Source organism: Apium graveolens, unplaced genomic scaffold (genome assembly GCF_009905375.1).
Source record: "Apium graveolens cultivar Ventura unplaced genomic scaffold, ASM990537v1 ctg4279, whole genome shotgun sequence".
NCBI classification, from domain to species: domain Eukaryota; kingdom Viridiplantae; phylum Streptophyta; class Magnoliopsida; order Apiales; family Apiaceae; genus Apium; species Apium graveolens.
The window spans coordinates 61,401-87,660 of NW_027418471.1; the positions used below are offsets into that span (position 1 = coordinate 61,401).

The 26,260-nt window shown below is 34.2% G+C and overlaps 2 protein-coding genes and 1 long non-coding RNA gene across 3 annotated transcripts; 1 reads left to right on the plus strand and 2 right to left on the minus strand.

Moving 5' to 3' along the window:
• Positions 1-13,624: 13,624 nt before the first annotated feature.
• On the minus strand, positions 13,625-14,932 carry LOC141701651 (aspartic proteinase CDR1-like). The gene has a single exon (XM_074505279.1). It carries the CDS (start codon positions 14,930-14,932, stop codon positions 13,625-13,627), a length of 1,308 nt encoding a protein of 435 aa, XP_074361380.1.
• A 4,835-nt stretch (positions 14,933-19,767) lies between these two features.
• On the minus strand, positions 19,768-23,717 carry LOC141701658 (uncharacterized). The gene is made up of 4 exons (XR_012566868.1): positions 23,288-23,717; positions 23,137-23,196; positions 20,405-20,568; positions 19,768-20,163 (listed from the first exon to the last, which is right to left on the minus strand). It is a non-coding gene; the product is annotated as an uncharacterized LOC141701658 (long non-coding RNA).
• Positions 21,697-22,586, plus strand: LOC141701657 (transcription factor SAC51-like). Its single transcript, XM_074505294.1, has one exon. It carries the CDS (start codon positions 21,711-21,713, stop codon positions 22,545-22,547), a length of 837 nt encoding a protein of 278 aa, XP_074361395.1. The 5' UTR covers positions 21,697-21,710; the 3' UTR covers positions 22,548-22,586.
• Positions 23,718-26,260: the final 2,543 nt, after the last annotated feature.

A 26,260-nucleotide genomic window follows, 5' to 3' on the forward strand; every position in this document is an offset into this window, starting at 1 on the left:
GAGCAGATATCAGTCCAATCCAGGTGATGACCACTGGAAAGCAGTGAAAAACATCCTTAAGTACTTAAGAAGGACTCAAGACATTTTTCTTGTTTTTGGTGGTGAATCTGAGTTGAAAATAGAGGGTTATACTGACTCTAGTTTTCAATCAAAAAGTGATAGCAAATCCATGTCAGGGTACGTGTTTACTCTGAATGGTGGTGCGATTAGTTGGAAGAGTTCCAAACAGTCTACAACGGCTGACTCCACAGCGGAAGCAGAATATATAGCTGCAAGTGAGGCTGCAAAAGAAGCCATTTGGATGAGGAAATTTGTTTCTGAGTTGGGAGTTGTTCCTAGCATTGAAGAGCCTATTGTGTTGTATTGTGATAACAACGCAACAATAGCACAAGCCAAGGAACCTAGGTCTCATAAAAATTCCAAACATGTCCTGCGGCGCTTTCATCTGCTAGGGAGATTGTTGAAAGAGGAGATGTCAACGTCGAGAGAGTTGACACACATAACAACATAGCAGACCCACTCACAAAGCCACTTTCTCAAAGTCACTTTGATCATCATAAAGACAAGATGGGTATTAGATACCAGAGTGATTGGCTTTAGTACAAGTGGGAGATTGAAAGAGATATGTCCTAAGTCCAATCATGTATGAGGATTTAGGAATAACTTTTATGTAATATGTTTTGATATCATTGATATTAATAAAAGACTTGTTTTATTTTTATTGCAGGCTCTATCTATTTAAGTGTTTAAATAAGATATACCACAGTTTAGAGTAAAGCTTTTTATGGATTGTGATGAGATCATAATAATGAGACCTAAAAGATGATAATTCTAAACTTAAATAGTTCCTGGTCGTAGGATTACTAACTGGTAATTAATAATCCGTAAAGATCGGTACATACTATGCTTGCTTCATTATGAAGGATGTCTGTTCTCATAGACATTTGTGTGGTGACACTACAGCTAGTATGTAGGTGCTTATTATAGAATAAGTTCACTGAACATGACTCACACAGCTGAACAACTGATGGAGTTCACTCACGTGTCAGAAGTTGTTCACATAGTGATAGTTGTACAAGTATCCTTAGACTTGAGGTCATCATAGTCATCGTGTGTACACTGAACTATGCTTTGGTTTAGTTCTTAGTCTCCAGGGACAATTATAAGGGCTCTTCTGGGTATAGGAATTTGTACACGAAGATAGTGTATGATCAATAAAGGATCTACCCCTTCCAGTGAAGGAAGAGAATGTTCAATGCTGATCCACTTATGCTAGTTCAGGAATCTCTGGCCAGAGTGAATGAAATTAGAAAGGAATTTCTAATTTACATTAAATAGAACTAAGCATAGTGAATGGGATAACAAGTGATTAAATAAGATAGGCTTGACACAAGATCCATGTCTTGTATTTAATCGTGACATTGCAGGGTAGAAGGAATTAATTGTACGGTAACTACTCACTGAATATGTTCTTGGTATTCTAAGCAGTGAATTTGTATTATCCAGATAGTCGCGATATGCTGAGAAGTATCCCTCACGATGTAGAATAAATATGATTAATTAATTAATCATATTTAATGAATTAGAGAATTTATATAAATAATGATAAAATAGTTTTATTATTATTTATTTCTACTACCGGCTTAATATTGAACCTACAGGGTCACACCATAAAAGAGAATGATTTAATGGTGGAGGAATTAATTAATAATGGTTGATAATTATTTATTTATGAAATAAATAATTAATTGGAAAATTTAATACTTGATTAAATGAGATTTAATTGATTATAAATTAATTAAGAAAAGATCTTAATATTATTAATTAAGAATTTAATTTTTGGAAATTAAATCAAGAGAGAGAATTATTTCTAAAGTGTTTAGAAAAGGAATTAATAATTAAAAGCTATTTTAATTATTAGTGAGAATAATAAAGGGTTAATAATAATAATATTTTATGGAAAATTTTCAGCTGAAAATTTTGCCTATAAATATACCATTATAAACCCTATTTTTGCCTCAACCCAAAATATTTATAAAAACCCTGATTCTCTCCACCCCCTCCTCCTTCATTACATTGTTTTCTTGGTGGATACCGGTGGAGTGCTTCACACTTGAGGAGCAGCTGCTAAGGATCTCCGCTCGTTGTTTTGGATCGCTTTTAAAGGTTAGAAATCGATCCCATATGTTTTAATCACGATTTATATGCTTTTATTTGGATTTTATATGTGTAAAATTGTTTTACCATGCTTCCATGATGATTAAAATCCAACAAGATCATCATCTCCCAAGAGGATCCTCAAGTGATCCTTCAAAGCAGCGAAAGCTCATTGTTCATTCGTTGGGATAGACTCCGATTGCCGACGTTCCTCAAGAGAATGCCTGGATCGGTCCGGGTGAGTAACTACTCGGTTATCTTCCCGCGACACTTTTCATCCATCAGTATCTTCATCAACAAGTTCAACGATCGGGGTTGTATCATTGGAGTAAATCAGACGTCACGGCGTTATTTCCACGTGTTCGCCTCCTGATTGGCCGCAGGCAACCGGAGCATCAGTCAGGGGAGCTTTCCCAGGTGCGTGAGCAGAGCGGTTATGACGAAGGCCTCTTCTTTTCTTACACCGCTCCACCGTACTCAATCTCGAGTCGAAGCCGTTTAAGGCATCGCCCATACGATAGAGCGGCTCCAACAAATCTTCTTTGCTAATCAGGACTGGTGGCTAGCCACCGACATTCGGGGTGGGACGATTCACCGGAGTAGGAATGTAAGGTTCATCATAACCCTGCTCAGAGCCTTCATCGGAGTTTTCTCCATTGAAAGAACTTCCATCACGATATTGAGACATCTTTTCTCCTAGATGCATATCTTGATTAGGCCCTCCTTCTAGCGCCAATTTGTTAATGGAGGAATTTGGTAGCAACAAAATTCGAGGTTCGTAGCCGGAAATAAGATCTGTGACGGTGGTTCTTTGTCGGAAAACGTGAACAGTAATCGTCAGATTTTATGAACAGTGTTTGGTGGTGATGGTTATTGGTGGCTGAGATTGCTTATGGTTAGTGGTGACTCCTTTGCGCTCTCGCTTCTTACCCCTTGTAATTTACCTACGTATCCCTATATATAGGGAATCAAGCCAACGTAGTTCTTGGGGAACAAGAAACCTAATGGGCTTAGATCTCTTGTCCCGAGGCCCAGTACGAAACCTACTGGAAACTGTCTTCTACTAGTTTTAGGAATGTTCGCCGATGAGGCCCAACCAAAAAGACCCAAGGCTCGTCCGCGGCTTCGAGACTTCACGGATAAAGCATCTCCCTAGCCAAGGATAACCCTTTATTATCAGCTATTTCCCTAATCCGTGGACGCGAGTATAGTCGTGATTCACCCCAAATATTGGACGCATCATTGTCTCATGGATAAGGAGCCCCTACCGGATTACAGGATAAGTGATCCCAAGCTTTTGGGTGTAAAGTGCAGGATACTCCGAAGTCTCCCAACGAGGACACCCGTTGACTACAGAGACAGAGCTCCTAAAGCACACACAAAAGTTTACCCCACATCCCCAATGAGGACACTCATTGACTACAGAAGGAGGCCTTTCATCCAGGCATACCCCTAGAGGTCTCTGACCACGGACACCGCCTTCCTGAGGTTGCATTACATGAAGGAGTTCTTCAATAGAGTACCTGCATCAAATAGGTTAGTCATAATAACCTCCTTCCTTCTTGAATCATCCAGATAATCTGTCCAAGTAACCATACTGAAATCAAATCCAAGTCATCTCTTCTTCCTAGGGTGCGCCCTAAGACCTTTCAAAGGTAAGGGGTCAACCTTTAGAGAACTATTCAGAATCTCCCTTCCAACCAACAAGGCGCGCCTCCCTCATCTAGTGAGGGCACGCCTTCAGTATCTACAGATGCAATTTACCATCAATCATTCGTAATATAGGGTGCGTCCTTCCCTACTCACAGAGCGCACATACGTTCCTTCCATAGAGGAAAGTTGCCTTATCTTTTCCTTCCTTTTAGGCATTCATATCTCAATTTTGACTACTTTGTCTGATCTTATCCTGAATAATGTCTATACCATTTTTTGGGTATAACAAAATCTATTAAGTTTTAAGGATATCCGTAAAAATGGATATCATATTGAAACAATGAATAGAGAAAACAAAAAATTTCTTTACATCACAAACATCGTTTCCGGTAACAAATGTGTTAAAGAAAAATTACCCACTTTTAGTTTTGGATTGTAATATACAATTATCCGAAATATTGAGGTTAATGCCATAGTAAAGCAGAAATTTACTGATAATTTTATTATTTGGCATGACCGGCTGGGACATCCTGGATCAATCATGATGCGAAAAATTATTAAGAATTCAAATGGGCATCCATTGAGAAATCAGAAGATTTTTCAATCTAATGAATTTTCTTGTGGTGCTTGTTCTCAAGGAAAATTAATTATCAAGCCTTCTTTGACAAAAATTGGCACAGAATCTCCTAAATTTTTAGAAAGGATACAAGGTGATATATGTGGGCCCATTCACCCATCATGTGGACCATTTAAATATTTTATGGTATTGATTGATGCATCAGTAAGGTGGTCACATGTGTCCTTATTATCATCTCGAAACCTGGCGTTTGCGAGATTACTTGCGCAAATAATACGATTAAGAGCACAATTTCCGGATTATAATATTGGAACAATCCAGTTAGATAATGTTGGTGAATTTACACCAAAAGCTTTTAATGAGTTCTGTGCATCAATTGGCATACGTGTTGAACATCCTGTCACTCATGTTCATACACAAAATGGTCTTGCATAATCGTTTATTAAACGACTCCAACTAATTGCTAGACCATTGATTATGAAAACAAATCTCCCACTTACAGTCTGGGGCATGCTATTTTACATGCAGCAGCACTTATACACATCAGACCTACAAGTTATCAAAAAATTTCTCCCTTACAATTGGTTTCTGGAAGAGAACCTGATATTTTTTTCATCTTAGAACTTTTGGGTGTGCGGTATATGTCCCAATTGCTCCGCCACAACGTACAAAGATGGGTCCCCAAAGAAAATTGGGAATATATGTTGGTTTTGAACCTCCCTCAATAATTAAATATCTAGAACCAATGGCAGTCGATCTATTCACTGCAAAGTTTGTAGACTGTCATTTTGATGAAAATATTTTTCCAAAATTAGGGGGAGAAAATAAAATTCTCCCAAAATTAGGGGGAGAAAATAGACAGTTGGAAAGAGAAATTTCGTGAAATGCATCTTCATTGAATACTATTTAAACTCGCACAAGTCAATGCGACTTAAAAGTACAAAAAATAATTTATTTACAAGGTGTAGCAAATCATCTACCTAATGCATTCACCGACATCAATAAAGTAACAAAATCACATATTCTAGCTGTAAATGCTCCCGAAAAAATACAAGTCCCGGAAGGACAAATTGTCAAGGCAAATGAGTCAATACCTCGCTTCAAGAGGGATAAACCAATGGGATCCAAAGATAAAAATCCTCGAAAAAGAAAAGGAGCAAACACTCAAGATGCCCAAGTAGAGGAAATAAAATCTCCAGTAGAGACTCTAGAAGAGACCCGTGACATGATAGACGATACTCCTGAAGAGGAACAGGTACCTGAAAATATTGACATTGAAGAGATCTCGATAAATTATGTTGTCACGGGAAAAAGATGGAACTGAAATAATACTGCCATTGACGAACATTTCGCATATAATGTAGCGCTTGATATAATGATAGATCCTAAAGATCTTGAACCAAAATCCGTCGATGAATGTTGATGTAGGAAAGTTTGGCCAAAATGGAAATATATAATTGAAAAGGAATTGAGCTCACTTAATAAACATAATGTTTTTGGACCTGTAATCCGAACCCCAGAAAGGACTAAATTTGTTGGTTATTAATGGGTATTTGTAAGGAAAAGAAATGACAAAAATGAAGTTGTAAGATACAAAGCGCGTTTAGTTGCTCAAGGATTTTCACAAAGATCGGGTATTGATTATGAGGAGACTTATTCTCATGTGATGGATACAACAACGTTTCGTTATCTTATTAGCCTGGCAGTCATTGGAAAATTAGAAAGGCGATTGATAGACGTTGTGACAGCATACCAGTACGGTTCCCTTGAGAAAGATATTTATACGAGGATCCCTGAAGGATTTCAAATGCCTGAAGCATCAAAATCACATTCTCGTAATCTTTACTCGATTAAATTGTAGAGATCCATATATGGATTAAAACAATCTGGTCGAATATGGTATAAAAGATTAAGTGAATATTTATTAAGGGAACAATACAAGAATGACCCTATTTGTCCATGTGTTTTTATAAAGAAAACAAGATCTTCATTTGGTATAGTTGATGTGTATGTTGATGACATAAATATTATTGGAACTCCTGAAGAGCTTCAGAAAATAGTGGATTATCTCAAAGCAGAGTTCGAAATGAAAGATTTTGGGAAAATAAAAAATTTGCCTTGGCTACAAATAGAGCATCTACGAGATGGAGTTTTTGTGCATCAGTCAGCATATACAGAAAAAGTCTTAAAACATTTTTACATGGATAAATCACATCCATTTAGATCTCCAATGGTTGTTCGATCACTAGATAAAAAGAAGGCTGTCTTCCGACCGAGAGAGGAAAATGAAGAAATTATTGGTCCCGAAGTATCTTATCTTAGTGTTATCGGTGCATTAATGTATCTAACTAATAATACAAGGCCCGATATAGCATTTTCAGTAAATTTATTAGCAAGACATAGTTCTGCTACAACGCAAAGACATTGGTCTGGAGTGAAACATATTTTTCAGTATCTTTGAGGTACAACTGATATGGGCTAATTTTATTATAATAAATCCAATGCAGTTTTAACTGGCTATGCAGATGCAGGTTACTTATCTGATCCAGACAAAATTCGATCATAAACAGGTTATTTGTTTACTTACGTAGATACAGCCATCTCATGGCGCTCAGTTAAACAATCTTTGGCTGCTACTTTTCTAATCACGCAGAAATTCTTGCAATTCATGAAGCTAGTCGAGAATGTGTTTGGTTAAGGTCAATAATTCAGTATATTCGGGAGTCATGTGGCATGTATCATAATAGGACAGTCCTAAAAATGATGTTCGAAGACAACACAACATGTATCCAACAATTGAAGAAAGGTTATATTAAGGGTGTCAAAACTAAGCATATATCACCGAAATTTTTCTTCACACATGAACTTCAAGAAAATGGAGAGATTGAAGTTCAGCAGATTCGTTCAAGTGACAATCTTGCAGACCTGTTTACAAGTCATTGCCACCAACGATTTATGAAATATTGGTGCATAAGATTGGGATGCATGGTCTCAGAGAACTTAAATAAATTTTTCAAAATAGATGTACTCTTTTTCCTTTACAAAATTTTTTTTTCCCAATAGGGTTTTTTCCTATAAAGGTTTTAACGAGGCATGATTACTGAAAATTGGACATTCAAGGGGGAGTGTTGTAATATGAATGTCCAAGAGTTTTCTAGAATAGAGTCTCTTAATTTTCTAAATTCATGTAACCTATGACTCTTGGCTTTTAGAGTCCTTGTAACTCACTTGTAGAGAGCCTAAATAAAAGGTTCATGATCTCTCTTGTAACACTAAACACACTTGAAAGAAATATAACTATCTCTTTCAACACTTGTTTTATCAAATATATATTTACATATACTAGTAGATAACCCATGCGAAGCACGAGCCGAGATCAAAATATCAATATTAAATAATGATTATAGAAATTTATTTTAAAATTTCATTAACATATATAATAAATAAAATTGTAGGATTATTACAATTTTTCTTTTTAAATTATATGTTGTTTTCAGTAACTCAAATCTTATTAGAACAACAAAATCAACGTTATTATGTATCTGTTGTTCAAAAAGACATAACTAATATTTAAAATCGAAAATTTAATCAAGCAATGAGTAACACAATTGACAAATAATTTAACAAAAATCAAAAAACATTACTAAGTAATTGCATATTAAATTTCTTATTGTTAGCTAAATTTGTGTTTTTATATAATTTATGATTGCATAATTATTTCTAATAAAATATTCATTATGCATGTATAAATTGGCGTTTGGTGAAAAAATAAAATTTTGTAGGTATGAATCTAGAAATTACAATGTATATACGATTCCGTTTATATAAAATAATATAAATATGTGGTATATAAGAATCAAAAAATGGGTCAAATTTTACATATAGAATTATAAGTCGTATAGGAATAAAAAAGAATAAAAATGGTATATTAAGAGCTACAGTAAGATTTAAAAAAGGGTGAAACCAAAGTTCGTAAAACCAAAAATGGGTGAAACCAAAAGTTCGTGAAACCAAAAGTTCGTAAAACTAAAAATGGGTAAAATAAAAGTATCAATTAAAAGATGGTTTCCTTATTAATTAATAAAAACAATGTATGAAGTATTCCATTTTATTATTTTATTAAAAAAATAAAAAAGAATTCTACAAAAAATAGAAATAACGTAATTATATTATGATTCCAATCTATATTTTGTTAAAAAAAACAACATAGAACTCTATGTGAAAGAGAAATATAGGGGTGGAACCAAAATACGACGTAACCGTACTAAGATGAAACCAAATACCCTATCAAGTACACATTATTTTCTAGTGGTGAAACCAAAATACAGTTTTTATAATATTTATATTATTTTATTAAAATGGAATTCCACTAACAAATTAAAAAATTTCTAAATTAAAAAATTTCAATTTAAACACATGGCCTATTTACTTGGTCTTGGTTTATATTTTTCGAAACCTATTTAGTTGTACCAATTTATAAACTTATTTATTTTAAAATATAATTAAAAATATGATTCAAATCTATAAAAATAATAAAAAAGCATGACTTAAAAAATATAAAAAATGTGTAAAAATAGTATGTATAGAATTATAAGTCATGCAGGAATAAAAAAGGATAAAAATAATACACTTAGAGGTTACCCAGTGCGCACCCGAAGGGTAGCGGCTGCGGGTTACCTACGATAAAAAAAGTAGTACTTAAAAATAAGTTTCATTTATTAATAAAGAAACGGATAAAAAAATATTGATCAAATTTTAAGTCATATAGGAATCAAAAAGGATAAAAATAATAGATTTAGAGTTATAACATGAATCATAAAAGGTGAAAACAAAATGTGGTAGAACCAAAAAATAAGTGAAACCAAAATATTACTTAAAAAGTTTATTAATAAAGAAAAACGGTTAAAATAATCTGTATAGAATTATAAATCATATAAGAATCAAAAAAGGATAAAAATAATAAATTTAGAATCAAAAAAGGATAAAAATAATAAATTTAGAGTTATAACATAAATCATAAAAAATGAAATCAAAAGGTGGTGGTACCAAAAAATAATTGAAACCAAAATACCACTTAAAAAGCGGTTTCGCTTATTAATAAAGGTTAGAGTTATAACATGAATTATAAAAAGTGAAACCAAAAGGTGGTGATACCAAAAAATAAATGAAACCAAGTATCCACTACAAGAAAACAAGGCTAAATACAACCACACAAATAGAACCGACATCAAATTCAACCATTTTCTGTTGAAATTAAGGGCGCGACTAAATACAACCACCGCATGCGGACGTATTTAAATACGGTCGAATTTAGTACTAATTACAACCGAATAAATACAGCCGTATTTATATACAACAGTATACGGTTGAGTTTAGGCGTGCTCCTAAATTCAACCGCATTCGGTTGAATTTAGCCTTACTAATTACAACCGAATAAATACAACCGTATTTTTATATAACCGTATGCGGTTGAGTTTAGGCGTGCTCCTAAATTCAAGTGCATTCGGACGAATTTAGCCTTGCCAAAAAATGGAGGGAATTTTCCCGCCAACGAATTTTGTACTAATTTCAACCGATTTCGGTCGAATTATTTTTAAAAATGGCGGAAAATTTTTGGAAAAAAATTTAGAATAAAATTTACACGAAATTTATATTTTAGTTCTTGCAAAAAAATATTATTATGGTAGTTAGATATTTATCATTCAATTAATAATTATAGTTTGAGTTTCAATTCATTAAACACTAGTTAGAAGTACTGGTCAATTACTAGTTAACTGTTAAAAAAACAAACCAAATATATTTATTTGTTTCTAAATTTTTTTATCATATCACTAAAATATATAGATCTTGACATCCGTACGGTTGGATCATTCATTAATATTTTTAAAAATATCGAAACATCAATATGGGATTAAACACTAGTTAGAAGTACTGGTTAAACTACGCTTTGACTCTTAAGAACACAAACCAAATATATTTATTTTTTTCTAAAATTTTTGTCATATCACTAAAATATATAGATCTTGACATCCGTACGGTTGGATCATTCATTAATATTTTTAAAAATATCGAAACATCAATATGGGATTAAACACTAGTTAGAAGTACTGGTCAAACTACTCTTTGACTCTTAAAAAGGCAAACCAAATATATTTATTTTTTTCTAAAATTTTTGTCATATCACTAAAATATAAAGATCTTGACATCCGTACGGTTAGATCATTCATTAATATTTTTAAAAATATCGAAACATCAATATGGGATTAAACACTAGTTAGAAGTACTGGTCAAACTACTCTTTGACTCTTAAAAAGGCAAACCAAATATATTTAATTTTTTTTCTAAAATTTTTGTCATATCACTAAAATATATAGATCTTGACATCCGTACGGTTGGATCATTCATTAATATTTTTAAAAATATCAAAACATCAATATGAGATTAAACACTACTTAGAAGTACTGGTCAAACTACTCTTTGACTCTTAAAAAGGCAAATGAAATATATTTATTTTTTTCTAAAATTTTTGTTATATCACTAAAATATACTGATTTTGACATCAGTATGGTTGGATCATTCATTAATATTTTTAAAAATATCGAAATTTCAATATGAGATTAAACACTAGTTAGAATTACTGGTCAAATTAATATTTTGATTTTTTCAAAACAATTTTTGAATGATACAACCGTAAGGATTTGAAGATCTATATATATTAGTGATATGATAAAAAATTTAGAAAAAAAATAAATTTATTTGATTTGCTATTTTACGAGTCAACTAGTAGTTTGACCCGTATTTCCTAATAGTGTTGAGTCCCATATTAATGTTTCGATTTTTTCAAAACAATTTATGAATGATCCAAATAAATTTACTTGATTTGCTATTTTAACAGTCTACTAGTAGTTTGACCCGTATTCCCTAATAGTGTTGAGTTTTGTATTAATGTTTCGATTTTTTCAAAACAATTTATAAATCTGACGGTCAGCGATCCACGTGATTTTTATCCAACGCACGAGATTCAACCACTGAAAGAATAATCTGACGGTTGATTTTACATTATATAAAAAAATTAATAAAATAAAATACTTTTATTTTTACTTTATAACCCCACCCCAGTTCCCACCCACCCGTACCCTTTCCCCCTGTTCATTCTTCCCCTCCCCTCTACTCCCCTCTCCCCGGCTCCCCTCCCCCCCCCCCTCCTTTTTCTTTTTCCGGCCAACTTTTTATTTTTTTTCGGCCAATCCCTCTTTATTCCTTTACCAATTCCCTTTTCTTCTATTTTTCTACAACTCAATCACCCGCATCTCAAAAATCAGCCCACCCCACCCAGTTACACCGCTCACCATTCCTTCTTGCCTCACGGTTCAACTCCCTCCTCATAACTCCCTGTATACACACTTTTTATCCTATAATTTACATGCATATATGGTGAAAATCATTCTTCTCCCCAACAATCTCTACTATGGTCCCAAACTCACGTATAATCACCACTATCATCCCAAACTCACCCCCCCTTTTTCCACACCCCGTCCTAAACCCACCAGATCTGAACCCATCTAACCCAAAATCGTTCTAAACGAACCCAATAATAATTAGAATATAACTCGCCGGAGATCGAAGAATGGTTTCCGTTTGCGTTGAGGGTCAGCGACTGCAGGAGATGATAGTTCTTAGACACGTTGAATGAGTTTAAAGCGGGTGATATGACAAATATAAGTGTTGAGTGGTCAGATTTGATAATTGTTATGAGTTTATTATGAATGCACAAAAGTTGTATGATGAAAGTCCTCGATGAGTTTTTTGCTGGTATTTTGAAACTTTGATTTTTTGGGGTACCGGGTTGAATGGGGTGCTTTAATTTGATGCAGATAACGTGTATTTTTAAAAGGCTCGCCGGATCCGGAAACTTTCCGATTCCGGTGAGGTATTTTTTTTAAATTTGGTGTTCCTTATTTCGACTTAATGGGGCTGTATTTAGCAGTATATTTTTGACCATATGCTGTCGAATTTATTTTTTTGGGGACTGTTCAAATTTTTTCAAAAAATTTAAAAATTTGGGCGGGATTTTAAAATTTTAAGTGAAAATTTAAATTTGACTCTATATTTACGCGATTGTATGTAGCTGATCGTTTGACCGGTTGTATTTAGTGTAATCACGACCAGTCTACTAAATATGACTCGAGTATTTTTGACCGGGCCAAAAAACGGTTGTATTTAAATCCGGGTGTATTTAATTAAATACCACCGTTTTTTTGCGGTTGTATTTAGGCGTTTTTTTTGTAGTGATCACTTAAAAGAAGGTTTTACTTATTAATAAAGGTTATTAAATTATGAAAATTAAGAAATATTTCATGTTAGTAGTTTTTTACTTTGATTTAAATTTTTTGCCAAAATCAAAAGCAAACGCTTTCTTAAATTAAGCTCATGTTAAAAAATTACTAAAACAACATATAGTACTCGTGGAAAAAAAAGTAGTTAGAATCACTAAAATTAATTCTGCCAGATCACAGCATATAGAAAGGATGCGCTATATATAAAGAGCTAAGCAAGATTACTAAATACAGTCGGAAGTCGGAACTTGAAATTGAGATTTTTTTAATCAGCTATGAGAAATTAATTGGTTCCAATTTGATCAATTTTATCATAAAAAACTATAAAATAGAACAGATAAATTGGCAACACATAAAATATGGTTGAACCTGGACACATCTCACATGCATATCGAGATTTTCCTTGAATTTAATATCTGTAATACTACCTTAATTCTCTTTCGAACTTCTTGAAGAGTATTCTCTTTTGAACTTAAACTAGTTGTCAATGTTAAACCTCCAAACTACATCATTTCATTAATGTTGTCAATATTAATCTTAATTGACTTGCCTTAATCTTTCATTATCCCTTATACTATTTTTTTAATGAGAGTATTTGAACTTAAATGTAATTCCATTTCCACCTATTATACCAAAATCAAGAGCAAAACTTCCTTTTATTAAGTTTGATAAACTATAAAAAAAGAAGTAAATAAATCGAGTTTGATAACATAAAATCACTGAAATCCCATACTCTAGAACAAAAAGAGTAATTCACACATACCCTGGAACAAATAGAGTAATTTTAAATCACAAATATTTATTTTACCAGATTACACCGTGAAGGATGCATGCTAGCTATAAATAGAGCTTATAAGCAAGATTACTAAAGCATAAGAATAATAAGAGATAATGCAAGCAACTACAGTTGGGTGCAATCAGATTTCTTAAAAGACACAGTATTGCTAACCAAATCATATCCAACCAAATAATTTATCTGCTGCAAATTCCCAAAAATTGCTCCCAGTTCATCACTAGCTGGTACCATAGATAGGCAAATTACACCCTCTTCCACTTCTAGCAAAGTGTTCAACGCACTCAATTCCACATCAGCTCCGCTAAAATGAAATGTAACAGTTGGCACCTTCTCTTCAATCCCTTCCTCTTTCTTGTAGCAAAGGCTGAAATATCCTTGCGTCTGTAGCGGTTTCGAAGATATGCTAGTTCTGAATTTATCCTCCAGTTGTTGGTAAAAATCACTAGGAAGAAATGTTATTGTAGTCCCCGAATCGATAATAATATTACCAGTGTCAACGCTGGCTTTCTTTGCATATTTCTTTGTCTCGAATTTTATCTTTGCATCGCCAACACTAACACTTTCGAGGTTGAGATAGTAAAAGGTATCGTGTTCTTGGGAATAGAACGGAGTAGTTTGGACTCCGGTCCCGGACACAACTGCATTGCTTCCGAAATTCACTTTGCTTGTCAGGTTTGCGCTTAGAGGCACCAAACAATACGAGAACTTGCCATTAATGGTATCACTTAACTGATTCACTATTGACAACTGGCCATTCCCGAGACCAACAATACCGTTTGTGTTCTTTTCGAATTTCCCACCGTTTGAGTGTCCGCAACCAAACGAAATATTTGGAAGAACAACTGGAGTTCCCGAGGTTGATTCGAACGTAAACGACTCTGAAGAAAGATCACCATTACTAAACGAGTTATCTCCATACGAAACCTGGTACGTGCACTTGTTTCCATCACAAGAAGCCGAAGACAAAGATTGACAAGCATTTGATTGGCAGGGTTGGTTTTTGTAAGTGGAAGAGTTTCGAGGATTGAATATAGGAGCGTCTTGCTTGTAACATTTTACGCATGGTTCGCATTGTGTCCATGCCAAATCACTGCCAGTATCAGCCACTGCTAGGAGGTCTAGAGATGGAGTTCCGACGGAGATTTTCATGAGGTATTCGCCAGGGAAGGCTGTCAAAGGAGACTCTATTGTTCCTGATGATGAAGCAAGTTTGAACAAGTGAGTTGATCGAGCCATTGCATGCCTAATTGAGTTGCGGAGATTTTCATAGTACGTGTTTGATGGGTTGAAATATGGAGAAAACATAGAATCTCGATGAATCAAGTTGACACTAAAGCCAAGAGACTCTGCTTCTGTACAACAACAGAAAATGTTAAGAGTGATGAGTAGAAGAAGAATTTTGGTGGACTCCATTGTTTGTTAAGTGTGTGAAAGAAATTACAAGTGTGGGAAATGAGGGTGTGGAGAAGTAGACAATTTATAGGAAATTAGAGGAGAAAATCATGCAAAAATGTGGGGGTAAATAGTATTGTTTCATGGCTTGATACTTGATTTTAACAAATCAGGACAACTAATGCTGAGTTAATATTTGTTGAGAAATGTTAGGTTTTTCCGAAAATTTTCTCAAATTATGATGTGTCATTTAGTAAATACTCCCTCTCTCCCACTGAATTATTTACGTTATTTTTCGACACATTTTTTTATACTCGTTTAAAGTATATTTTCATAATATGTTTTTAATTTTTTTTTGAATAAAAGTTTTATTTTTAAACTTTTGTTCAAAACAAAAAAATATTATAAAATTATACTTTATAAAGTCTCGAAATGCATGCCGAATAGTAACGTAAACATCTCAGTGGGACGGAGGGAGTAGCAACTTTCCTAAACATGTTATGAGACCCGCCTAAATTAATATGCGCACATAAATTAAAAAATGACATGTATTTGCCATTATCATTTGATAAAAAAATTGGAGAAAATTTTTGCACTACTCATATTTCTTTTTTGAATTTTAAAAAGTAGTTTAAAATTACTTTTAATGTGTATCTCCAATTAATGTGAATCATCACATGGTTAAGTAAACATGTGCATGGTTTGTTTTTCTCGCATTAAAGAATACATATTATTCGAAAACTTATACCCGAAAATAGCTCTTATTTAACTCATGATGCCATGATGGTGGCAACGAGGATAGTTTATGGTAATGATGATACTAAAACAGTTTCATTCTTTCAATCTTTCTTAATGCCTGATAATTTTCTTTTAAGGCACGAATATTCTGATTAATGATTCAGTTATACACATCTTTAAAGTGGTTGGATTAGTAATAACTAACTGTGGTTGCATTTGCCAAAAACTAACAAGTGGAATGATTTTTTTTTTTTTTGCCAAATTTAAATCATATTTCATTAATAACTTGAAAGAGATTCAATCGGGACAAACCCCCAACTGATCATGCAACCAGGTTGAAAAACAAATAGAGCTAGATAATTAGCCGTTTTGTTTCCGGATTGCTTAACAAACTGAATACAAATATTCTGAAAATTAAAAATAAAGATAATGGTTTCCCGGGCAATCCAGGATGCATCTCCCCCGAAAATAGCAGCTTCACAATTAACCCTCACATTAATTCGATTGATAGTGCAATGTTCAGAGGACTCAGTTGCAACAACTGAGTTTAGAGGCCTCATCTTATGAACAAATATTTTTTGTGAGAGGTAAGCACATGTGATTTTCACCACCGTTCCAAGCGCACCCCAGCTATCTACCTGTCGGATACCAGCTATAGACCTGCCGAAAGTGTTGTTGATGCGAGATATCCAGATCTCCCAATGCACCATCAAATTCATTTTCAACACAACCACCACATCGCACAAAGCGAGACACGTCGCATAAAGCGAGACAATCATACACAAATAATAACTTAAACTGAACAATACGAAAAAAACCCAAAATTCAAAAATCTCAGAATTAACAACAAATTGTAATATGTTGTTAGGCGAGAGATTTTGAATCCAAAAACTGAATTTTATTATAAAATCCAAACTCTTACCTTTACCTTAGTAGATCTGAAAAACTAAAGTGAAGAACTGTAATGGATTTTTCGAGTTTTGTGAAACAAATCTCGATTTTATTGAGGAAAAGGTAAATAAAAGGAGAAGATGAAGATGAATATGGAGGTAGAGATGGGTAGAAAGGGTGAAAAAGGAGGTTGGGCGGCTAGGGTTAGGATGAGGTGAATACACGACGGCCGACTCTCATGCGAGAGAGAAAGTGTTTACTGTTGTATGGTCATTAGCAGTTTTTTAACAAGTGGAATGATTACTTTAAAGAACATCGAGAATTTTAGAAGCGTTTCCGAAACTATTATGAGCTCTAAAATGAAGATGTTTTTAATTGCTAAGATAAATATGTATGAGATTATAAACTTATGCTAGAAAAGAAAAATGGAAACTGCTATTTATAGGGAAGAATTTAAAGCAACCTTATCCGATTGGATTCACATCTCATCCCAGCAGATTTTGTGGTCATCACTTTTGATTGACATTTTATCCCTTTGATTCAATTTTCAACATGTGATCTGAAATAAAGCAGAAATCACATGCATTCTGATTGTATTAATTTAAGATGACTACTCACTGCGTATATTGAAGTTTTCAAGAAATTATTGTAATTGTATATAAATAAAGTTTTCAAGAAATTACTGTAGCTCGTGAATGAAAATTGAACAACCAATATGAAATTGCCCCTTGTTGTTGAGAAGATATTAATGAAAATATGTAGCAGTGATTTCGTAGTGGTTACTTTTATCAGTTGAAGTAAATGATAAGTCACATCAAAGTCGGAATCTTTTGCCATACTTTATTACAGATTTATTTTGGTACATTATTTTGGATTAACTATTTCAAAATTGTAGAAGCAATTTGCTTTATGCTGCCATGAATGGACACTGTGTTACGACACAAATGGTTATCGTTACGGACAAACTACCACAAACATCATGGAAGGCTTCAATGGAAACATACGACGGGCTCGTTTCCTTCCTGTTACAGCAATGATGGAGTATCTATTTTACAATACTGTAAGAATCCTGGAGAAACATCGAAATCCTATTAAGGACAGCATGCAAAGGGGGGAAGAATTGTGTTCACGTTCATCAGCTATGCTTTCTAAGATAGAAACCAAGGCTTCCGCACACATGGTCACAACTTATAGTCGTATGCAAGCGATGTTCAGTGTATGTACGCATCATTACATGTTCAAAGGTGGGGTAAAGGGAGGCAATACACAAGTTGTTAAGCTGAAAGAGCGTATTTGCACGTGCGGGAAATGGGCAACACATCATATGTCGTGCTCTCATGTAGTTGCAAGATGTATGAAAAATAGCATTCAGTAGAAGCATCTCACTGAACCTTCTCACTACAACGGAGAACAACAAAAGTTGTATATGCCATTAATATATCCGTTACAACCAGATGAATATTGGAACTATCAATTACCCCTCAAATGAAAAATGTATGGTAAGTTGGTGGCTGATGAGCCCCTCAAGAAGAAGAAAAAAAAACGCGGTGAAAAGGGGCAATCCGTGAGAATAAGAACGGAGATGGATGCTTCACATTCGGCCAACAAATGCAGCACCTGCCATCAAGAAGGTCACACAAAATGGAGTAAAAAATGTCCATTGCGCCCAGCTACATAAATATGATAATGTAATTTTCACTATGATTTTAATTTCAATTTCACGTGAATTCATAAGGTGGATCCACACAAAATTATATTACAAAAGTCCGCAATGATGCAAATTATTTTTAAACACCCTCACAATAACATAACATCAAAACAACTTACTAACATCTATAAAAATTCAGTATCCACCATGGCTCCTGGACTTATCAACCATTATAAAACTAAACTCGACTTGCCAACTTTTAAAAAATAAAGTCGACTTGTCAAATTATTTCACGAAGTTGCAGTAAAACATGCCATGTGCGAATCTTCTCACAAATATGATAAGTTAAAATAAGTGTTGTGTGTACTTAAAGGAACTGCACATTTCATAAATTCACAAGAGTAGTCACATGCAAATGTTTCAAATGATTTGACAACTCAGCAGCTGTTCTCAAATCAATGACACAAATTAATACCTTCATCTTCAAAAATATTGCCCCAATAACATCAAATATTTTCACATTCTTAACTGCACAACTTCATATAACATTTTAACAATGTAAAATTTTGCCTATAAATATCTGAAAAACTATAAGTCATCAACTACATTTCCCCCCTTTCTAGTAATATATTTTCTAAATTTTGAGAGTGCTACACTCAAGTCATGGACAAAGATAAGGGATACGCAACTTCTGATATTGGTAATAACGGGGAAGTTAATTGGTATAAATGGACCTGAATCTCAAGCAGCTACTGAAGCTCAACGAGCAGAAATCTGTCTTGTCAAACAATTTGTTAGAAGAATGCGAGGTATACGGGTCGCACAAGGGTATGTCATCCATGACAATGAACAGTTTGTTGGCTATGGGGAAATGCACTTGAAGTTTATGGAATCCTTGATCGAGTATGAAGAAAACATTAACAAGAGTTTCAACGTTGGACACATTTCAAAGGAGGAACATGACTATGAGTTAAAGCAAATGTGCAAACACCACCACTTCATGGAGGACGAGCTTGAGATGAGAAAAAGGGATATTACGCCATAGATGGCTATAACCAACACCAAAAATATGTTGCTACAGACCCCTAAAAATGTTGCTATAGGCGAAAATTGGTCTATTGCAACACTTTTTCGTTGTTGGGTCTAAGGTCATCACTATAGGTATCTAACCTTACAACAGTGTCAATCTATAGCAACATAGCAAAATATGTTGCTGTAGATATCAATTACAACAGAATTTTCAGAGTATAGTAACACATACATGTTGTTGCAATAGGTATACAAACTGACAAAAAGTGGGCCCCACATGTGGGCCCTGCATGGCATGACACGTAACATGACACATGGCAGGAAACGTGGTAGGACAAGGGGCCGGACACGCGGCAGGGTCCCACTGGTGGGACCCACATGTGGGGCCCACATCATCTATGGCAACACACCTATTGCAACACCTTTAATGTTGCAAAAAAGAAATTTATGTGCATAATTTAGCACCCTATTACAACATACTAAAAGGCTATTGCAACACCTGAACTATAAAAAATTTAAATATACTTTTCAAATATTTATTTCCCATAAATTCAACGACATTCACAACCAATTCAATTCATCCAACCAGTCTTAACTACACACACATCCAACCATTACATTCTGTCCAACCAACAATTACAATCCATCACACCAAAACATAACTTAAGAAATACAAGTACTCTTTGCTAAGAACTAACCGTGCAAGATAATGCAACTTAAACTACAATGTTGCAACTTGCAACACTACATTTGCACAACCTGCTACATGTATTATTTTTAAAAAAAACACCTTCTCTACAAGACCTACATTCTCAATGGTGACCACATTTATATTGTGAAAGATGCCAGCTGTCAGCATATCCTCTTGGGATGTCCAGTAGCTCAAACAGGCAAGTACGTTCCAGTGCGGCCGTGCCAATTTCCATGTTTCAGCATCAGCAAATGCCTGTCATTAGAAATCAAATTCAGAAATAGTTCATACAAAAGAATGTAAACACTATATTTGCTACAATGCAATGTATCCCCTTTGCTACAAACCACATGATTTATAAAAGCTGTAAAATTATAGTCTCCCTATTTATTTCTTTTCTTTCTTTTTTTTGTAAATTCCAGCGTTCATAATCTATAAATCGATCAGCAAGTTATTAATTGGTAAATGTGCAGTAATAAAAAGTAAAGAATAGTACCCCTGAGTAATCCCTGAGTAATTTCAACAACTTGAGAACTTCCGTAGACCTGGTATATATGCTCAGTGCAAAGCCTCTTCTAACACTTATTTGTCTTCAAAATTTCTGATTTTCTTCTACAATTTTTTTCCTTTTGTTTAATAAAAACTCACACCTTTGAAACACTGTAAATTGGAAAAGAATATAATGCCTTTAAATAAATATATATTAATCTACTAGAAAATATGAGATTAAGAAAATATTAATCATATTTAGACGAAACAAGACTGTAGGCATTGCTTAATTCAAAATATAATCTGTAAAATTTAGTATCCTTTTAGTCCAAATGCATTGTTCCTATATTAGTTGTCAACTCTATTTCTTGGAAAATCATGTAAAAAATGTATAAAAAATATCAACACTGTTTGAGGAAGATGCAACTTCAATCACTTAAGAATAATTTACTTAAAAATCTAACCAAACTTCAAATCATGATCATGGATCCTAGCACAGTAGCAGAAAAAATAGAAACAAGGATGATCCGTAAATGCAGGATGTATGTATGGACATAAGGGGAGGTAGAAGGAAACCTTGCAAGCAGTCACAATTTCCAGCTTCTTTGCAAACAACATCAAGAACATATAAACCTAAGGTAATACATAAGACTTTATGGAAAAGATGGTCATTTTGGAATATAAGACTTTATTTAAAGTGAATACTAGTACTATAAATTATACACTTCTCTTTCTCTGCCCCAAATATTCACAGAAACCTAAATAAATACCCAGGTTTGAGCATATAAACCTAAGGTAATACATAAAGCTGATCATGATTGATCAAATACTTTATGTTCATTTGTGAAAAAGCTGAGCATGACATGCATGCATGCACATACTCATATACACATATAGATACACACCTTGATGCCTTGACCAGTGACAAAGAATTCAGCAAGCCACATACTGTAAAAATGAACATATACAACAACATATATATTTACAGAACTATTTAAATAATTACTACATGATTAAAACAGAACAGAACTATATACAGTCTACAAAACTGCACCAAGTAACCAACATATATATATATAAAAATATTCAAATCATACTGACTGGGGCAGTGCCAAACAAATTTACCAACTGCGCAATAAAATAAAATAAAGGGCCCAAGCTAGAGAATCCCCGGGTACTCCAAAGATTTTGTTGTCCCCCTCCTTTTTAATTGTTTGCATGCAATTATGGGAGTTGTTATAATCTCCTCATGATTAACAAGTTTGGATTTATCATCAAGTTTCGACGTCTTACCCAGTGCTAAGTATATCAGGATGAACACTGTACTCCTTGGCAAAGACGAACGGGACAATTCCTTGCGGAAGGGCTGCCTACAAATTCCTTGCGTTCCACCTATACATGGGTTTTCTGGAATGCTACAGGCCAAGGCCAGTCAACCAAATGAGCCTCGTGGTTGGTTTTACTGCATGCCTCGTTTCCGTCAGGCTTTTTCCCCGGTGCTAAACTCTGTTTCTCTATATAAAAATTGTGGGGACTCGGTGCCTTTTGATTCTAAGAGTCCTCCAAAAATGTCTCTTAATACTCAGAGTGCTCCGAAAAGGTTTCTTGTTTTTGATCAGTATGGAGATCATACCATATTGATATTCGGTTCTGGTATTAATGGTCCTGTCAATAAAATGTCATCTTTGTGCCCGAAACCTTCTAATGCATTTACTCTGTACAAGGATGAGCTGAAAAGTAAAAAAGATGCAAGTAATCCGTCTATGCAGTTTTCACCTAATAGATTTGTTGATCAAGATTATGAAACTGATGTTAGAAGTGAGATGCATGAAGACACTGAAGAACTCGATGCACTATTTTACTCTGATGATGAAGATGATTACTCCGAGGATGAGGAAGAAGCAAGCACTGGCCATTCACCCAATAATACTCCTCTCGCTAATAAACGAGTATGGTTTGATGAGAGCGGAGAAGAAATTGCTAGTTCCGCTATGCCTGCCAAAAAGCAGAGAGTTTCAGATGATGGATATAATGTTCCATCACTTATGGACACAATAAGTTCCTTAAAAAGTTATAGATGCATCAATTGCGAAGACGATGCAGAATCTAATTGTATGAGACCAAAGACCAGGCAAGTCCGAAAAGGCTAGAGTATGTGTTTGGATTGCGCATGAGTTTCGTCCATACCATGATCATAATACGTCTGGTCATGACACTAGTATATGGCCAGGGATTTGGGATGCAACTCAACAGAGCTTGAACCAGGCTTCGGTAGCACAGGGATTTCTCGTTCAACTCCAATCTGGACTTGTTTGTTTTCAACAAATGAAATAACAATAATATTCAAGCTCTCATAGACCACTACTAAACCTAAATGTTAATCATTTTTCTTAATCAACAAATTTATCAATCTTCTTTCCTTTCGTATAGTTGATAGACTTTGTCGCTTTGTATAAATCCAACAGCTTCATCTAATACAACTTACATAAATATGCTAGTCTACAACATATCTTCGCAAACTTTACCAAATAATATATAAACCAAGTAAAATTTAATTGTCTTTCCCTGTTAGATACTACTAGCTCAAATATATTGGTTTATATCAATAACAGAAGAAATCAACAATCTTAAAACTTCTCTTAATAAACAAACTAGTAGTAATAAACATTAAAATGCATATATAAAAGATATTACAATGGAAAATTAAAGAGTCTGGGATTAGAAAAGAAAGGAACTAACTAGGGAGTATCGGGAGGTCCAATAATAGTAACGCTCCATTCAGTGGTCTTTTACATAGATCTGAACAAAAAAGACAAAATAAAGCAGCAAAAAATCATCCATCTGTAGGTCAGGAATACATATAAGATATTTATGTAGGTTTCAGTTTTACCTTTAAGCTGTTTTTGAAGGAGAAGATTTGCTTGAGAAGCTGAACCCATCCAGAGAGAGAGAGAGAGATCCAGAGAGAGAGAGATGAAATTGGCTCCGAGGAAGCGTGGAAAACTATGCGAGCCAAAGAGGGAAAAGAAAAGGTAAGGCAAGTATGTGGGTTATGTAGTAGTGCTAATTCCCATTCACATCACTCCTCGCAGCCGCCTTCACTCTCCATCTCCTCCTCTTTCCGTACACATTCAAAACCCTAATTGAATTGAATCTAAACCTAGGTGAAACCCAATTGATTCGAACCCGAATTTCCTATTAAATGTGCAAGCGCTCAAAATCCCTAATTGAGCTTGACCGACAGAGATAGTGTCGAGAGAAAGAGTGAATAGAGAGAAAACTGAGAGGAAGGAAGGAAGGAGACGGCGAGAAAGTGAATCCCTCAAATTATTCCCCCCCCCCCACCTTTTGTCTGAATATTTTCACTTCCCGCCTCTGTCTATCTCTCTAAAATTTAGCGGCCCAATCCAATTTTTCAGCAGCCGAGCCCATATCAATTCATTTTTTAATTATATAAATTTTATAATATTGTCAAATCATAGATTTTATGAATATTATCACTAATTTATTAAATTAATTAATTTATGAAAAAATAATAGTATTACAGGGTGTTATTTTTTATAAAATATTTTAGTGATATCAATTAATTTTTTAATTTTATTAAATTAATTATAAAATACATTATTTAATTTTAAATTATAATAAAATATTTCAATTTCTATAAATATAAGAATAATTTGTTTATATTTTGGTTTTTCACTTTCCAAGAAACTCTACAAATTATTTTATTCAAATATACTACTTTTAAAGATAAATTTAATTTTAAATTCAAATTAAAAAAAATCAACCACTTATGGCAACACGGTCTATGTGTTGCAATAGAGAAAACATCTATGTCAACACCAAAGATTTATTGATCTATTGCAACATGTTATTATACCTATCGCAACACCAAAATCTGGGTGTTGTGATAGGGCCATAATTTCATACCTATTGCAACGTTTTCTAAGGCAACACCAGGAAAAAATGTGCAAATAGGCCATCTATGGCGTAGTGGGAGTACGAGGATGCAATCGCAAGCTGTAGGGCTGAAAGGATACGTGAAGAAGACTAGCAGTGGGATATAAAATATGCAAAATATATTGTCAAACCTGGGAATTTTTCTCAAGGCCACGATGATGCTGGTATGGCTACAACCATCTGTCATAGCACAAAGGGCCCCGACCTTGGCCATCGCGTCATATTCGAGCGAGTACGTACGCCTCAACCCACGGACATGGGGAGGGAGGTCATATGCATACATCCCCTCAGATACAAGAAGATGAGGATGTAGATGATGAGATTGCTAACAAAAATGAGGACACATAGTTTGATTAATACGTAGTTAATCTTGCGGATGACTAAAACATTTGAGAGCTTCTTTCATTTTCCCATTTTTAGTTGTAATATATTTTTCTCATTCTATGTTTACTTATTTGATGTTCCCTAGAAATGTATTTTGTTCCCCATTTCAATGAAAAATACACTCATCATCACATTTATTTGTCTACAATATTACATAAACTTTTGTACTAATTGTGATAATGTTATTACGCTACCTTTCAGGAAATCTGATAGAATATTTAGATTTGCAAGTCTTATTAAACTACGTGTATTAATTGTGATAATACTTATACATCCATGAAAATGCCTTTCGGGAACACAATCTTTTGAATTACATATGTATGTCTCATCAACCAATTTGTAGGAAATTCATATATTTATATTTTTTCAATTATATTATAAATTACCCACTTCATCCAAACATTTTCCTTATGCTTCTGTACCATTTTCGGGTGGTTAAAAACCTTTTATTTATTTATTTTTTCTTGATTTGAATTTTTTTCGTCAAAGTAGGGTAGAAATATTACTATATAAAGTTACAAATTTTAAATTTTGGAGTAAATAACTATATTTACAAAAAATATAAAAAACACTCTTCGTTAAAATAGTTCACATTTCCTTCTTAGCAAGCATGTTCGGGTACATATAAATATAGCTTCTTTAATTTTTTCCATGAATTCTTTTAATCAAATAAAAGTAGTATACTTTTACTACAACATTAAGCAATAAAAATTAAAATTATAAAGCTATGTTACGCTTTCTAATGCTCCAAAAAACCTTGTTGAATGTTATTACTCGTCCAACAGGGAAAGAATAAAAAAGGAAATAAATAAATAAATGAAGACTGCGCCACTTCAAGTGGCATAATTTGGTCCAATACCACTTGAAGTGGCGTAGTGGCCTACTTTTACCAGATTATGTTCAGCTGGATTAGTTTCACAAAACTTGTGTTCAACTTACCCAGAAATCAAACGGAGTCCAGATTCTAAGATTCTATGCTACTCAAAAAGATTTAAAAAAAAAAAGGTTTTTGGGCAGCTCATGCTCTTATGCCCGTTTCTAGTTAGTCCACGAACAGAAGATTTTCAGGATCAGCAACATTCAACTGCTATATTTTAAAATATTACCGCTACTTCTCTCGGTGGAAATAACTGGTCTGCAAATGCTGGGTTGAGTCGAGGAATTATAAGGCCTACCAACTAGTGGTGGCCAAATGAGTGTGTCGGACAAGCCGTGCCGGGTTTTCAACGGGCCGAGTTGGCTAACTTATGACTCGTGAACGGCACATCTAACTATACAGACTGTGCCAGGTTCGTGCCGGATCATAGAAGTTGAGCTCGCGTGCAGCTCGCGGTTTACACGAGCTGGACGGGTTAGGTTACTGTCACACAGAAGTACATAAATAATAGGCTATAATCGGGCGTGCTAGCGGGTTGACGGGGCGAGACGGGTTTATACGGGTTGAGGCGTGTTAAGTTTTTTATTATTTAAAGAATACATTGTTGTATGCCATGCCATGTTCTGTTATGTTAATTATTTT